The 14,844-nt window shown below is 37.3% G+C and overlaps 1 protein-coding gene across 3 annotated transcripts in view; it reads left to right on the forward strand.

The window, feature by feature from the left end:
- Positions 1-14,844, forward strand: part of swm (Zinc finger protein swm) — a 63,987-nt gene that overhangs the window by 1,538 nt on the left and 47,605 nt on the right. For all 3 annotated transcript variants that reach the window (XM_088259207.1, XM_088259208.1, XM_088259210.1), the window contains exons 2-10: positions 1,208-1,326; positions 6,334-6,446; positions 7,262-7,441; positions 8,730-8,810; positions 10,118-10,242; positions 11,074-11,181; positions 11,958-12,190; positions 13,627-13,752; positions 14,259-14,391. In XM_088259207.1, coding sequence (XP_088115333.1) covers positions 1,208-1,326; positions 6,334-6,446; positions 7,262-7,441; positions 8,730-8,810; positions 10,118-10,242; positions 11,074-11,181; positions 11,958-12,190; positions 13,627-13,752; positions 14,259-14,391 — 1,218 coding nt within the window. The remainder of the gene's footprint in view (positions 1-1,207; positions 1,327-6,333; positions 6,447-7,261; positions 7,442-8,729; positions 8,811-10,117; positions 10,243-11,073; positions 11,182-11,957; positions 12,191-13,626; positions 13,753-14,258; positions 14,392-14,844) is intronic.

The raw sequence follows: 14,844 nt of genomic DNA on the forward strand, positions 1-14,844 counted from the left end.
TTTGTGATGCCGAAAATTCGCCCCAGTAGTATGCTCACATCATTTATATGAAAACTATATTTATAGTGGCTACTTGACCACAAATTTTCCCCTACTTATAGAAATTTTGAATAGCCAGCAGTATCATAGACAAACAACCCGCCAGCTTAATAGACTATTTTATTAATGCTGAAAAATTAGCACAGCACTAGCAAATAAAAGCCTATCAATGAAAGCTAAACTGGCAGTTAACAAGAGTCCTTTTATGAACCTTATAAATATGCAAGGTGATGCATGGAGTTGGCAAAAGACAGATAAAAGTACACTGAATGCAGTATAAATGCCATCTCTCAGAGGAATGTGCGACAGGATGATGTATGATGAGATGAGATCGGCTGTCCAAACTCAAAACACAGTAAGGGACATTTTTTTTGTAGTACGTTTTTTTTGCATTTTTGGACTAAATAGATTCTACTTAATATATTATTAGATTAAAACCAATATTTTTAGCTTTTCCACTTAATTTTTATTTGACCAGCGACCGGGTTTCGTCGTTACCGACATCATCAGACTGGTCTGATGATGTCGGTAACGACGAAACCCGGTCGCTGGTCAAATAAAAATTAAGTGGAAAAGCTAAAAATATTGGTTTTAATCTAATAATATATTAAAAATGCAATTCCATCACGAAGTGTCAGTGGATAATATAAAAGATTCTACTTAGTCCAAAATGCAAAAAAAAACGTACTACAAAAAAATGTCCCTTACCGTGTTTTAAGTTTGGACAGCCGAGATGTGATGAGATGTTGGATTGGTGAATTAAAAAAAAAATTACGGCTGCAATAAGCATTATTGATAAAATCAAGAAAGGTGTGTTGGGATGGTTTTACGTGTGGAACGAATTATTGAGGAAATAACGATAAAACAAAATTATGAATCGAATGCAATGTACGGCACGCACGCACACACTGAAAATCGTTTGTTGGTTTGTTTATTGGTGATTCTATCCCCATTTTTTTTTACAATTTGTTTCCATCGCTTCAAATGAATAACTGTATATTATAATACTTTAATATAATACGTAATTGTATTACGGAGGAATACGAAAACTCTGATCCCAAATTTATTTTATTACATACAATGGAAACACATAACACCGGGAGGGGAAGGTTGATAGTATTTGTAGTATTGAGAGATTCAGTCGGTGATGTGGTACGTGTGTTTCCAGGTGTGAGGCGGATCCGGCAGCGCTAGCCAAGTATGTGTACGCGCTGGTGAAGAAAGACAAACCCCTAGACGACTTGAGAGATGGAATGGTGGACCAGCTCGATGTCTTCTTACAGTCAGGTAAAACAGATTTTAACTAACTAACTAACCATCACGCCGCTTCCCCGCAGGGGTAGGCAGAGAGAATAGAGCGCCACACCACTCTGTCCTTGCAAACATTCTTCGCCTCTTCCACGTTCATGCATCTCCTCATACATACCCGCCGATTGTTACGACTCCTAACCTGACCACTTTCAAGTATTTGGCATACCTGATTGTGCCATGTTTTTCTCGGTCTTCCTCTGCTTCTTTTCCCGCTAACATTCGCCTCATAAATTTGTTTTACCGCTCTTTCCTCACTCATTCGTTCTACATGTCCAAACCATCTCAACACACCTTTCTTAATTTTATCGATAATGCTTATCTCAGCTTTGCATTTCTTCCTTATTTCACTATTCGCACATCTATCATACATCGTTTTGTTACACATTCTTCTGAGAGATCGCATTTCGACTGCATTCAGTCTACTTTCATCCTTCTTTTGCCAACTCCATGTTTCACTTCCATACATTAGAGTTGGAACCAGGACTCCGTTGTGCACTGCCAGTTTAGCTTCCGCTGATAGGTTTTTATTTGCTATAACTGATTTCAGTGCACCATTCACTTTGTTCCCAGCATTCAAACAGCATGACAAACAAATTCATAAAACAGATTTTAATTATATTTATTCATTAATTCTCCCTCCGTAGTGTAATGGTCAGCAAGCTCGGCCCGCCCCTGTATACTGATTGTAGGGTGTTTTTATTTTTATAAGACCCACTTATTCTTTGTATGTGGTCTTTCGTTTGGATATTTATATCCTCCAGGAAAATGCACAGATACTGTAATCTATTTTGGTATAAATCTCAGTTGGGGATGTTATGTCTATAAATAAAAATAATGTACTCACACGTGTACATGATTTTGCCATGATATGTATTTTCATTATGAAATATTAAGATATTCTCAAATATTATAACATTTTGAGTGTGTCCAAATACTTGTTCATAAATCTGGATTATCTCAAATTATAGGAATGTTTTTCATATTATATTTTGACATCTCATCGAAGATGAAGAAGATTATGTATGAAAGTCTGGGCATTTACAGGGCTGACGACTGTCATAGGCTGGTTTAAGTGATCACTTTACACACATGTAACATTCACCAATTCTACCCATTATTGACAACCACACTACTCAAATTCTCGGAAGTTCAATATATATGAACCAATTTAGAAACCTTGTTCTTGAATCACTAGAACTTCACTAGAGACATCTATTGGTGAGATGAAAAGAAGCTTTTTATTGAGCAGAAACTCTTTTATTAGTATGTTAGATCCGAATCCTGGATTATAATCATATTCTCTGGACTTCCATATTATTCTTCATCTTTGATGAGATGTCAAAAAATAATATGAAAATACTCCAATAATTGGAGATAATCCAGATTTCTGAACAAGTATTTGGATACACTCAAAATTTTCTAAATAAATACTTTTATTATGAAAATATTTAGATATTCTCGTATATTATGTTTTCCCTTTGTTTTTTTATTATATTATTATATTTTATTATTATATCAATCAAGATTTGTCACATAGTTCATTCGTTTGTCTTGTTTGTCTTGTCATATTTTCTAAATAAGCATGGTCATATTTATTAAAAATAAAAAAATAAAAATTGTAAACCTATTTAAATGTAACAGACTTTTGGTTTTAATGGACACCTTCTCTCCCCAATTAGGCGTGTTATATCGAGGTTTTACTGTATTGACAAGATGTCTGAATACGGACATGTCCGTGGGTATTTTAAATTATGCAAAGAGTGACATATATATGCCCAAAATATTATAAATGATGTGTTTTATGCAAATCGTATAACCGTAATCGGCCAGAGAAGTCATATCGCTCACTCCTTTCAAGAATGTCATAAATAAAAAAGCTTGATTTTTCCAGGAGAACGTTTTTAAAGTTTAAAAATATAATACAATTTATTAAAAATAAATATCAAGCCACTTATTGAAGTTTTTATTGTGCAACAGGTCTTTTTAGGTTAAACCTGCAGGTTTTTTCTCTATATGAAAAATAACCACTTTATTTAAAAAAATAATTAAAGAATACCTTTTCTTCAAAATGTAATAACAACACTTTCTGCCCTGTAGCGGGTAAATATTAAGTTAAAAATATATCTGTTTTGCTGGGATATAGTACATTTTCTGGGCATTCCGAAAACACGCACAACTAAAAATTTTTGATTTTTGATTTATGACGTTCTTGAAAGGAGTGAGCGATATGTATCTACCATCCAAACTACAGGGTGGCACAAAATTAATCATGATGTTATAATTTTTGCAAATGGCCATGTACATTGATCATATTTGACATTTGTGAACTAGACAGCTGCAGTATACAAACAAATTTATGGTGGTGATAAATTAATTATCCAATATTGTTTTTGAAAATCTTTTTTACTAAATAAAAAAAAAACTAAAAGGAAAGATTGATGCACCAAAATCAGTTTTACCAAATAAAAATCTATCAGCGAAAGCTAAACTGGCAGTACACAACGGAGTTCTGGTTCCAACCCTTAGGTATGGAAGAGAAGCATGGAGTTGGCAAAAGAAGGATGAAAGCAGACTGAATGCAGTCGAAATGCGATCCCTCAGACGAATGTGTGGCAAAACGATGTTTGATAGATGTTCAAATGATGAAATAAGGAAAGAATGTAAGGCTGAGATAAGCATTATCGATAAAATTAAGAAAGGTGTGTTGAGATGATTTGGACATGTGGAACGTATGAGTATGAGAAAGAACGGTTAAACAAATTTACGAAGCGAATGTAGTTGAAAAAAGAAGCAGAGGAAGACCGACAAAAACTTGGCACGGTCAAGTATGTCAAATACTTGAAAGCGACCGGGTCAGGAGTCGTAATATTCGTTGGGTATGTATGAGGAGATGCATGAATGTAGAAGAGGCGAAGAATGTTTGCCAAGACAGAGTGGTGTGGCGTTCGATTCTCTCTGCCTACCCCTGCGGTGAAGCGGCGTGATGGTTAGTTAGTTATAATAATAAAAAACCCTTACTGCACCCCGATGGTGCATAGGGCACTGCTTCATATAAACGTAGTGTTATCTCGATCGATTACACATGAAGGAAAGGTGATCAGCCCTCCGCTTCAGGTACCAGTCCAGTGCAATATTGAATAAATATTAGAGTGAAAAAAAAAAGCTAGTTAGTTAGCTAAAATTGTTCAAGAGTGAAAAAAAAAAAGCTAGTTAGTTAGCTAAAATTGTTCAAGAGTGAAAAAAAAAAAGCTAGTTAGTTAGCTAAAATTGTTCAAGAGTGAAAAAAAAAGCTAGTTAGTTAGCTAAAATTGTTCAAGAGTGAAAAAAAAAAGCTAGTTAGTTAGCTAAAATTGTTCAAGAGTGAAAAAAAAAAGCTAGTTAGTTAGCTAAAATTGTTCAATATTTGAGAAAAGTATAAAGTAAAAATGATCATTTTGCCAAGAGGCCTTCAGCACTTTTAGCATACATGCAAGAAAAAGATCTCAGCACTAAAACGGTTAAAGTCCGTCAACCCACTAAAATAAAAAATATTATTGTTGCAATGTTTCTTTGGTAGGGTAGAATATATGTATCTAGAAATTTCTCACTGCTAACTTGTGTGTTTGTCTTGTTTGTAGTACTGCATTTTATGTGGCATCTTTTCTAATCCTTTAATATTTGTTATATCGTTTAAATAGAATGTCTTGTCGTGTGTTCCGTTTAGTGAAGAGATGTAAAAAATTAGTCTAAAAAAACTGTATAAATAAAAAATGTGATTATTCGTTTGTTCAAGATCAAATTTGTCCAAAAATTTTCATCAATTTCTATGATTTTTTTACATAATGTTGCTTTAAAATACGCGCGTGTTTTTATCTATCTAAATAAATTAAAATATAAATGTCTGTTTGTTCAAACTCTTTAATCTGTTAAATTTATTCACCGATTTGTTTGAAATTTCGACAAAATGCTGTATTCAGGTATACATTTGGCTCACTCCTTTCAAGAACGTCATAAATCAAAAATTGTCAATTTTCAGTTGTGCATGTTTTCGGAATGCCCAGAAAATAAGTACTATATCCCAGCAAAAGAGGCATATTTTTAACTTAATATTTACCCGATACAGAGCAGAAAGTGTTGTTTTTGCATTTTGAAGAAAAGGCATTGTTTAATTATTTTTTCAAATAATCTAAATATTTTTCAAACAGAGAAAAAACCGTCAAGTTTTACTTAAAAAGATCTGTTGCACAGTAAAAAGTTCGGTAAGTGGCTTGATATGTATTTTTAAAACATTGTATTATATTTTTTAACTTTAAAAACGTTCTCCTGAAAAATCAAGTTTTTTGATTTCTGACGTTCTTGAAAGGAGTGAGCGCTTGCTTTTATATACCTGTAATTTTTTCAATATTTTTTATAATAATAATGATGGCCAATTTAAATCTAACTAACTAAACACCGCCTCCATAGTGTAATGGTCAGCACGCTCGGCTACCGTTCAGGAGGTCCCGAGTTCAATTCCCAGGGGGGTCATATAAATATAAGTGATTTTTTCACTGTAATATTTATTCAATATTACCCTGGACTGGTACCTGAAGTGGAGGGCTGATCACCTTTCCTTCGTGTTAATGATCAAGATAACACTGTGTTTATATAATGCAGTGCCCTATGCACCGTTGGTTTGGTTTGAAAATTGAACTAACCATCACGTCGCTTACCGCAGGGGTAAAAAGAGAGAATAGAACGCCACACCAATCTGTCTTTCCAAACAATCATCGCCTTTTCCACGTTCCTGCATCTCCTCATACATACCCGCCGATTATTACGACTCCTTACCTGACCACTTTCAAGTATTTGGCATACTTGATCGTGCCAAGTTTTTCTCGGTCTTCCTCTGAGGGATTAGCCTCCTTCGATGTCGATCCATCTCTATGGTGGTCTGCCCGGGAGTCTTCTACCTTGGGGTCGGGTTAAATTTATAGTTTTTTATATGATTTTTTCTTGTTCTAGAAACCAAACCCTTCGTGGAGCTCCTCTTCAAGACTCTGGAGACACAGGGTTACCTGGCCCCCGTGGCCGGAGCACCAACCGTCGCCCCCCCCAGTCCAAACAGAGAAAAGAAGGTAACAATATTTATTTTATTTATTTTTTAAAAGTGTGAGGTGCTAAGTTTACTACCAGTTGAGGAGTCACAAGATGATGCACTGTGTGATATGATTAATGAATGATATGATATGATTAATGAATGATATGGTATGATTAATGAATGATATATGATTAATGGATGATATGATATGATTAATGAATGATATGAAATGATTAATGAATGATATGATATGATTAATGAATGATATGAAATGATTAATGAATGATATGATATGATTAATGAATAATATGAAATGATTAATGAATGTTATGATATGATTAATGAATGATCATCAGAAGATTGCTTATGAAGAAAAAATGTACGTACTAGATCACAGATCATGGTTTTTTTTTAAAAAATTGTAAACCTTTTCCGCACCCGATGGTGCATAGGGCACTTCATCATATAAATGCAGTGTTATCTCGATCGTTAAAACGTGAAGGAAAGGCGATCAGCCCTCCGATTCAGGTACCAGTCCAGGGTAATAATGAATAAATATTGGAGTGAAAAAATCACTTTTATTTATTTGACACTCCCCCCCTGGGAATAGAACCCGGTACCTGCAGCATGGTAGCTAAATACGGTACACAGATACCAGCCCAGGGTAATATTGAATAAATATTAGGAATCGAACCCGGGACCTCCAGAGCGATAGCCAAGCGTGCTGACCACACGAGATTGAGAAATATCTTACCAGAGAAGTATTTTTACACACTCAAAACGTTGTGAATCAATTACTGCACATTGTGATTTGAATCGGGCGTTGATTTGTGTGTTTTTGTGGTGCCGAAGGTTCAGTTGGAGAAGGAGCCCGCGGAGAAGGCGCCCGCGCTCCGCGCCGAGAAGGCCAAGGAGGCCGGGGGCGGCGGCAGCGCCAAGCACCGGATCGTGCTCAACCGGACCTCCAAGTTCGTGCCCGCCACCGTGCCCAAGGAGAAGCCCGCCTACGCCACCGAACAGACCCTAGTGAAGGTGACGGCTCCCCTATATCTAAGCTGATCCAAACGTGAATGTCCCTTTCATCTGAATCTTGAATCTCCTTATGTTAGTTATGCCGATTGGTTTGAAATTTTGACACAATGTTGCAACGTTTCATATCTAATATTTGTTTTTTTTTTTTATAAGTAAAAAATCTAAATTTCATATATTCTCTCACGTAAGTTATACTCATGGCTTTTTATTTTATTTTTTTAATATTTTTTGAAATTTTATTTATTTCATAAATACATAGATACATATTTATTTCATATATACATTAACTATATGTATTACGGCTCTTTAGGCATGGCCTGTGTTGAGCTGAATACTAACATGTTAATACAATTTTTATATTTTTTATTTTTTAATATTATTTGTTTTTTTATTTTTTTATTATTAGATTATATACATTACATACAGGAGAAGAATTAAGGTCCCGAAACTCATTTCATCTTAAGCTTTTTACTAATTAACTAACTAACTTACTATCACGCCGCTTCCCCACGGGGGTAGGCAGAGAAAATCGAACGCCACACCACTGTCTTTCCAAACATTCTTTGCCTCTTCTACATTCATGCATCTCGTCATACATGCCCGACGATTATTACGACTCCTGACCTGGCCACCAAGTATTTGACATACCTGATTGTGCCAAGTTTTCCTCGGTCTTCCTCTGCTTCTTTTTCCTACTAAATTCGCCTCATAAATTTGTTTAACTGTTCTTTCCCCACTCGTACGTTCCACATGTCCAAACCATCACAACACACCTTTCTTAATTTTATAATTGAATTATATATAAAATATCCGTGAAAAAAGGTGCAGGTCCAATTAAATTCGCCGTTCCTCTGGGTTACATGAAAAAAAGCCCTGGTTATAATGAATGCTTTGAAATTTTGACACAGCATTAGATTCGAATGCGTGTTTGTTCTTTGTATCTTTATATGTGAATTAATATGTAAATTTTGGAAATTAAAAGCATTGTTGACTTTGTGTTATGATACTAATAAAACACTATCCTTATCATTCATCATTCTTATAGCGTAATACCACTTGAAAACACTACTTCATTCCGAAACCGGCAGTCGTAAAATAGTGTTTTTAGGTGGTATTAAACGAAGTAAACGATGAATGATAAGGAGAGTATTAAAATGTTAATTTTCATTCAGAATTTCATCTCCCAAGTAATTCACTGACTGCTTCGAAATTTCGACCCAACGTTGCATCCGAATACGCGCTTATTTTTAATATCTGTATAATTAAAAATGTAAATCTTTGTTCTTAGGTTATGCCAGATCTTCTAGAAGACAGTTTGAACGAACCTCTCCCCCCCAGAAATAGCAGACGAGACCGCAAAAGTGACTCGGTAAGAATTGACTTCTCTCTCTACTTTAAAATGTTCTCCAATATCATTATAAGCCATTGCTTTGCAGATAATTAACCGGATCCACGCGGCTCGCATAACCGTATGTGTTTTCATAAAACATGTCCCATACGCGGCTGACATAACCGTTTGTGTTCTTACATTGCTCCAAGTTTCCAACCTCAGTTCAACTTGGAGGGATTTTTTCATGGTGTGGAACTTTGGATAAAATAATACGTCAATCCTTGGCCTTATGACATCTGTTGAAATATCTGACTAATAATTTGTAACATCACAAGGAAAAATAAAAGAACAGATCCCTGATTTTTCTTGTGGTCGGTAATTAGTCCGCGCCATTATCATGCCCTATATCGGTCTCACTCTCGACGCTACGCATCGCCAGTGGGTAAGAGTGACACACGATGCGTGCTTTGATTTATTTATGTTACGATCTTATTTGTTTATATTACGATATATTTCAAGAATAATGTGACACACGTGTATTATAGAGTACCAAAAAGGCACAATGAATCCCATTGAACGTTTTTGTTTAGGAAAATAAATCGTTTCTTAACTAAATACATGATAAAAATAATCAATTTAAAAACGGTGAAATACCGCTGTGAACGGGCGTCTCTCAGGTACAAAGTTGACGCGGTTAAAAGGTTAAAGCAGTTTGTACAACTTTTTTGCATTATAATCAAAGTTCTTTGATAAAAAGAAGCGTGTGCTTTACTGGGAGGTGCTTTATTGTGTATGTGAGTGTAATTCTTAAGGCCCAATATACGATACTTCAGTTATAGCAAATAAAAACCTATAGCGAAAGCTAAACTGGCAGTACACAACGGAGTCCTGGTTCCGACCCTAATGTATGGAAGTGAAACATGGAGTTGGGAAAAGAAGGATGAAAGTAGACTGAATGCAGTCAAAATGCGATCTCTTAGAAGAATGTGCGACAAAACGATGTATGATAGATGTTCGAATAAGGAAGGAAGCAAAGCTGAGACAAGCATTATCGATAAAATTAAGAAAGGTGTGTTGTGATGGTTTGGACATGTGGAAGGAATGAGTGAGGAAAGAATGATAAAACAAATGTATGAGGCGAATGTAGTTGGAAAAAGGAACAGAGGAAGACCGAGAAAAACTTGGCACAATCAGGTATGCCAAATACTTGAAAGCGGTCAGGTTAGGAGTCGAAACAATCGGCATGTGTGTATGAGGAGATGCATGAACATGGAAGAGGCAAGGAATGTTTGCAAAGACAGAATGGTGTGGCGTTCCATTCTCTGATTTCTGATTTCTGCTTCCAGGATAAGGAAGACAGGAGACGGAGAGTCTACCGGTCGCGTTCCCGCTCCTGGGAGAGATCCCGGAGAGCCGCCCCCGCTCCGGGAAGGTGGAGAAATCGTTCCCCCCCACTCCAACAAAGATACAGGTAACTTAACACTACCGTAATATATGACTATCTGTTGCCTTTTGTAGTAGTTTGATAATAAAGAAGGTTTTCTTATTGCATGGTAAGTGGCTAATTTTCATATTGGTGTTAAACAGGGATGTGTAATGTCACCGTGACTGTTTAATCTACACAAAGATAATTGTATAAAATAATTGAAAGGTTTAAATATTGGAACTAGAATGATCGATTCGACTGTCTGTTGCCTTTTGTATGCTGACGATGCTGTGCTTCTTGCCGATAGCAGAGAAGGTCTTCTAATTGTATTAAGATAATAGGCTCATTTTCATATTTTCAGGTGTTGAAACAGGGATGTGTGATGTCACCGTGACTGTTTAATCAATACTAGGTGTAGATAATTGAATGAAAAAACTGAAAGGTTAAATTAAAAATGATGCGGAATGCATCGAAATACCTGTCATAGATTTTAAGAAATAGTAGTATTTAATTTTTTTAAAAGATACGGTCTTCGAAAATGTTGTGGATCGAATTAGATGTCACAATAGATTTTAAGGAAAAGTGGTATTTACTAAGTAAAATTTCATATTAAATATTCAAATTAATATAGTCAAATTAAAAATTTAATATTTGAACTAGAATCATCGATTTGACTGCCTGTTGCCTTTTATATGCTGAAGATGCTGTGCCTCTTGCCGATAGTAGAGAAGGTCTTCTTGTTGCATTTGCTTATTTTCATCTCGGTTTGGCATTTCTAAAGGTGTAAAACAGGGATGTGTAATGTCACCGTGGCTGTTTAAATCTTCTTCTCTGGTTGGAAATAGATAGTAAAAATGTTGCATTTAATTATTTCAGACGTTCCCGATCAGGCTCGCCCCCTCCCCCGAGAGCGACGCGATACCGGAACAGCAGTCCTCCCGGATCTCAGGACTTAGATCCACCCAAGAACAGGAGCAGGTCTAGGTACAGACTATCTTCTTCTTCTTCTTCTTCTTCCATGTTCGCTCCCTAGGTGGAGCATATGGCCAACACGATACGTCTCCAAGTCACTCTGTCACGCGCCATCTTCTTGGCTTCCTCCCAGGTCAGTCCGGCGTCTCGAAGTTCCGCTGAGTATAGTCGGTGAATGGTCGTCAGCGGCTTTCCGGGGCGCCGGAATCCTCGGGGTTGGAAGAAGAGACACGAGGGGTTGATGCTCTCAGGTGGCATGCTAAGGACATGTCCCAACCATGTCCACCTTCTCCTCTTCAGGACTTCCAGTATGAGGGGCTGTTGAGTTCTTCTCACATCGTCATTCCTGACCAAGTCATACCACTTTATACCCAGTATTCGCCCCAGGCACCTATTTTCAAAACTTGCTAGTTTCTTGCTTTGAGCTTTGGTGAGGTGCCACGACTCACATCCGTACAGCAACACTGTAAGGATGCAGGCGTTAAAGAGACAACATTACAGACTATACTACATCTGTCATTTTCGAAACTAGCCGTAAATAAAATAATACTCATTAAAGTGGTATATTCAAGTGTTTAATTTTTAAAAAATAATCATGTCATTCCACAAAGTTAATGCCGAATCAATAAATAATATCTGTATATGTAATGTATTTATGAAATAAATAAAATGAAAAAAAAAAAAATAATAAAGAATTATAAAAAGCCCTGACTATAACTTACGTGAGAGAAGAAATGAAATTAAGATTTTTTACTTAGTTTTTATAATCTCTATTGTCTCCCCTCCAGGTCCCGGGAGCGCTTGCCCTCCCCGGGCGCGGGTCTGCGCGACCGGCTGGAGCGCGCGTCCCGCGAGCGCGCGCTGCGGGGGCGCCCGGAGCGCGCGGAGCGGCGCGGGGCCGACACGCCCACGCAGGACTCCAACCCGGGCGAGTGTGGGGCCGCCGCTCCCGGCCGCCCGGGGGCCACCACGCTCGCGGGCATCTTCCACCCGGCCAAGAAGAGGTGCCGGGACTTCGACGGTGAGTCTTCCGCTATAATTTACTAATGTATATAGTAAAATTACTAGTATAAAGGACTTTGATGGTCAGTCATCTACTCTAGCTTATACCCTAATTTATTCATATTTATTTAACCGGTTTGATGCTAAAAGCGTATTGACAAGCTCTCCAATTCCGTGCTCGCCAGGCCGGCCATACGAAATGAGCCTCTCCTTTGAGCTTGTCGCAAGCCAATATCAAATCCAAATGCTTCTTCTTCTTCTTTTTGTAGATCCTAGGGATCTGTTTGTGCCTCCGCATGTGGCTCTTGTGATGCTGACTCCCAGCTGTCTTTCCATCTTTTCGGAGGTCTGCCTGGGGGTCTGCATCCTTCAGGGTTGCTTTGGAGGGCGATACGTGGAAGTGTGTCACCTGACATTCTGTTTACATGATCATTCCAGTATCGCCTTTGTTTGCGTCCCCACCTCACGATATTCTCCGTCTTACACATGCTCCGGATGTCGGTATTTCTTACTTGGTCTCGCAATGTGTTTCCGGTTATGGATCGGAGAGTCTTCATCTCGGCAGTTCGAAGTCGAGATTTTGTTCTAGAAGTATCTGCTCTTGCCTCAATCCCATAAGTGGCTATTGGTTGAACACATGTTTTCCAAATGCAATATTTTTTAATTAGAATAAATAGAGACATCTATTAGGAACATCAAAAAATACTAAAATATTACATTTTACCGATATTATCAAAATAAAACCCTATGCACCATTGGAGTACGGAAGAAGACATTGTGAAGACACAACGAAGGTTTGATAGTCCCAAGAATTAACAATAAATATGGGAGTCGAACACTGCAATATATCGTTCCGAACATTTTTAATTTGGTGCCGACGGATGTTAGAGGTCAAAATAAAATATGGAACAAAGGCAGAATAATAAAGGAAGGGTAAATGATCAAGAGTTAATTCTATAAAAAATTTAAAATAGTTTATATTCTTTCTTTTTTTAATTTTTTTTCTTTTTTGTGTGTATATTAGGTTCAAATGGTTGAAAACAATAAAAAACGTATTCCAAAAGAACTCCACCGACAAGACACACAAGGTGGCTTGGTCTGTCTCTTTTAAAAAAAAAATATGTTAAAAAAAAGTAGAAGAAGATACAGTGGCAAAGGCCTACTCAATAGCAAACCATAGTTTGGAAAACCATGCATTCGAGTGTTTTTGCCTAGAATTTTCACTCATGAATTACATGAATTTATAGTAACTTTAAACATAAAGAGTAAATCCACTCACGAGTAGGCATAGGCTACGAAACTTATAAAGTTGAAGCCTGAGTAGGGACATGATAAATGTTGTTGCATAAGCCGTAGCTAGATTTCAGAGTCACTTGGATGTTAGGTAATTCAAAAATGGAAACCATGTATTAATTCATTTTAATAACGCTGTATTTACGCTTGCGATGTTTCCAGAGAAGGGCTACTGCATGCGCGGGGACCTCTGTCAGTTCGACCACGGCCTGGACCCCGTTGTTCTGGAGGACGCAGCCCTATCGCGAGTCCTGGCCCTCCCCATGCCTCCACCGAGACCTGTGCCAGGTAACCACTGCTGTCTAACACTCTCCTTATCATTCATCGCTCACTTTGTTTGGGAGAGTGTTATATTACCATACCGCAATGTTAACACATTTGCCGTTTTTCGCGAACTTTCGGTCAACTGCGGGACACGGCAAATGCTGTTTTTGTCAACTGTCGGTTTTCAGCAAGAAACGGTAATATTTGGGTTTGTTATCAGCGTGAAATTATACACCATAAAACGTGACGCGTTTCATCTTTTTAGGACATTATCAAAGTGTATCAAAGAAGACGAAACGCGTCACCTATTAACATATACATAAATAAATGTAGAATTAAACCGTAAGAATTAAACTAACAAACCTTGTTTGATTTTGGATATATTACCCAACAATTCAATATGGAATTCTACCAACTGTCTGCAGTTACAATAAACAGGCACCAAAAGGGTTTATGTCGAAGCAATAAATAAAATAAAGGATTAGTTTGGCGAGGTGGTGATTGTCGTCCTAATCTGTGCCCTATTGCAGGCTGCCTGACAGAGTACAATCCCCTGGTGCCGGACATCTGGAACAGGGACGGCAGGTTCTCGGGCCCCCCGCCGCCGCCGCCCCCTCCCCCCCACCACGTGCAGAGGGAGCTCATACCCATCCAGACGATCAGGTTCGCTTCCCGCTGACAGTTCGCTCACTCCTTTCAAGAACGTCATAAATCAAAAAACTTGATTTTTCAGGAGAACGTTTTTAAAGTTTAAAAATATAATACAATGTTTTAAAAATAAATATCAAGACGCTTATTGAACTTTTTACTGTGCAACAGATCTTTTTAGGTAAAACCTGAAGGTTTTTTTTTCCATTTGAAAAATATTTAGTATTTTTTTAAAAATAATTAAACAATACCTTTTGTTCGAAATGCAAAAACAACACTCTCTGCCCTGTAGCGGGTAAATATTATGTTAAAAATATGCATCTTTTGCTGGGATATAGTACATTTTCTGGGCATTCCGAAAACACGCACAACTGAAAATTGACGATTTTTGATTTACGACGTTCTTAAAAGGAGTGAGCAAATTGTACATTCTGCTAAACAATGACTGCTACCGCTGTGGCCAGTTGA

The sequence above is a fragment of the Brachycentrus maculatus genome, unplaced genomic scaffold (assembly GCF_059751285.1).
Source record: "Brachycentrus maculatus isolate JH-2025_06_01 unplaced genomic scaffold, ASM5975128v1 h1tg000114l, whole genome shotgun sequence".
In the NCBI taxonomy this organism is placed as follows: Eukaryota; Metazoa; Arthropoda; class Insecta; order Trichoptera; family Brachycentridae; genus Brachycentrus; species Brachycentrus maculatus.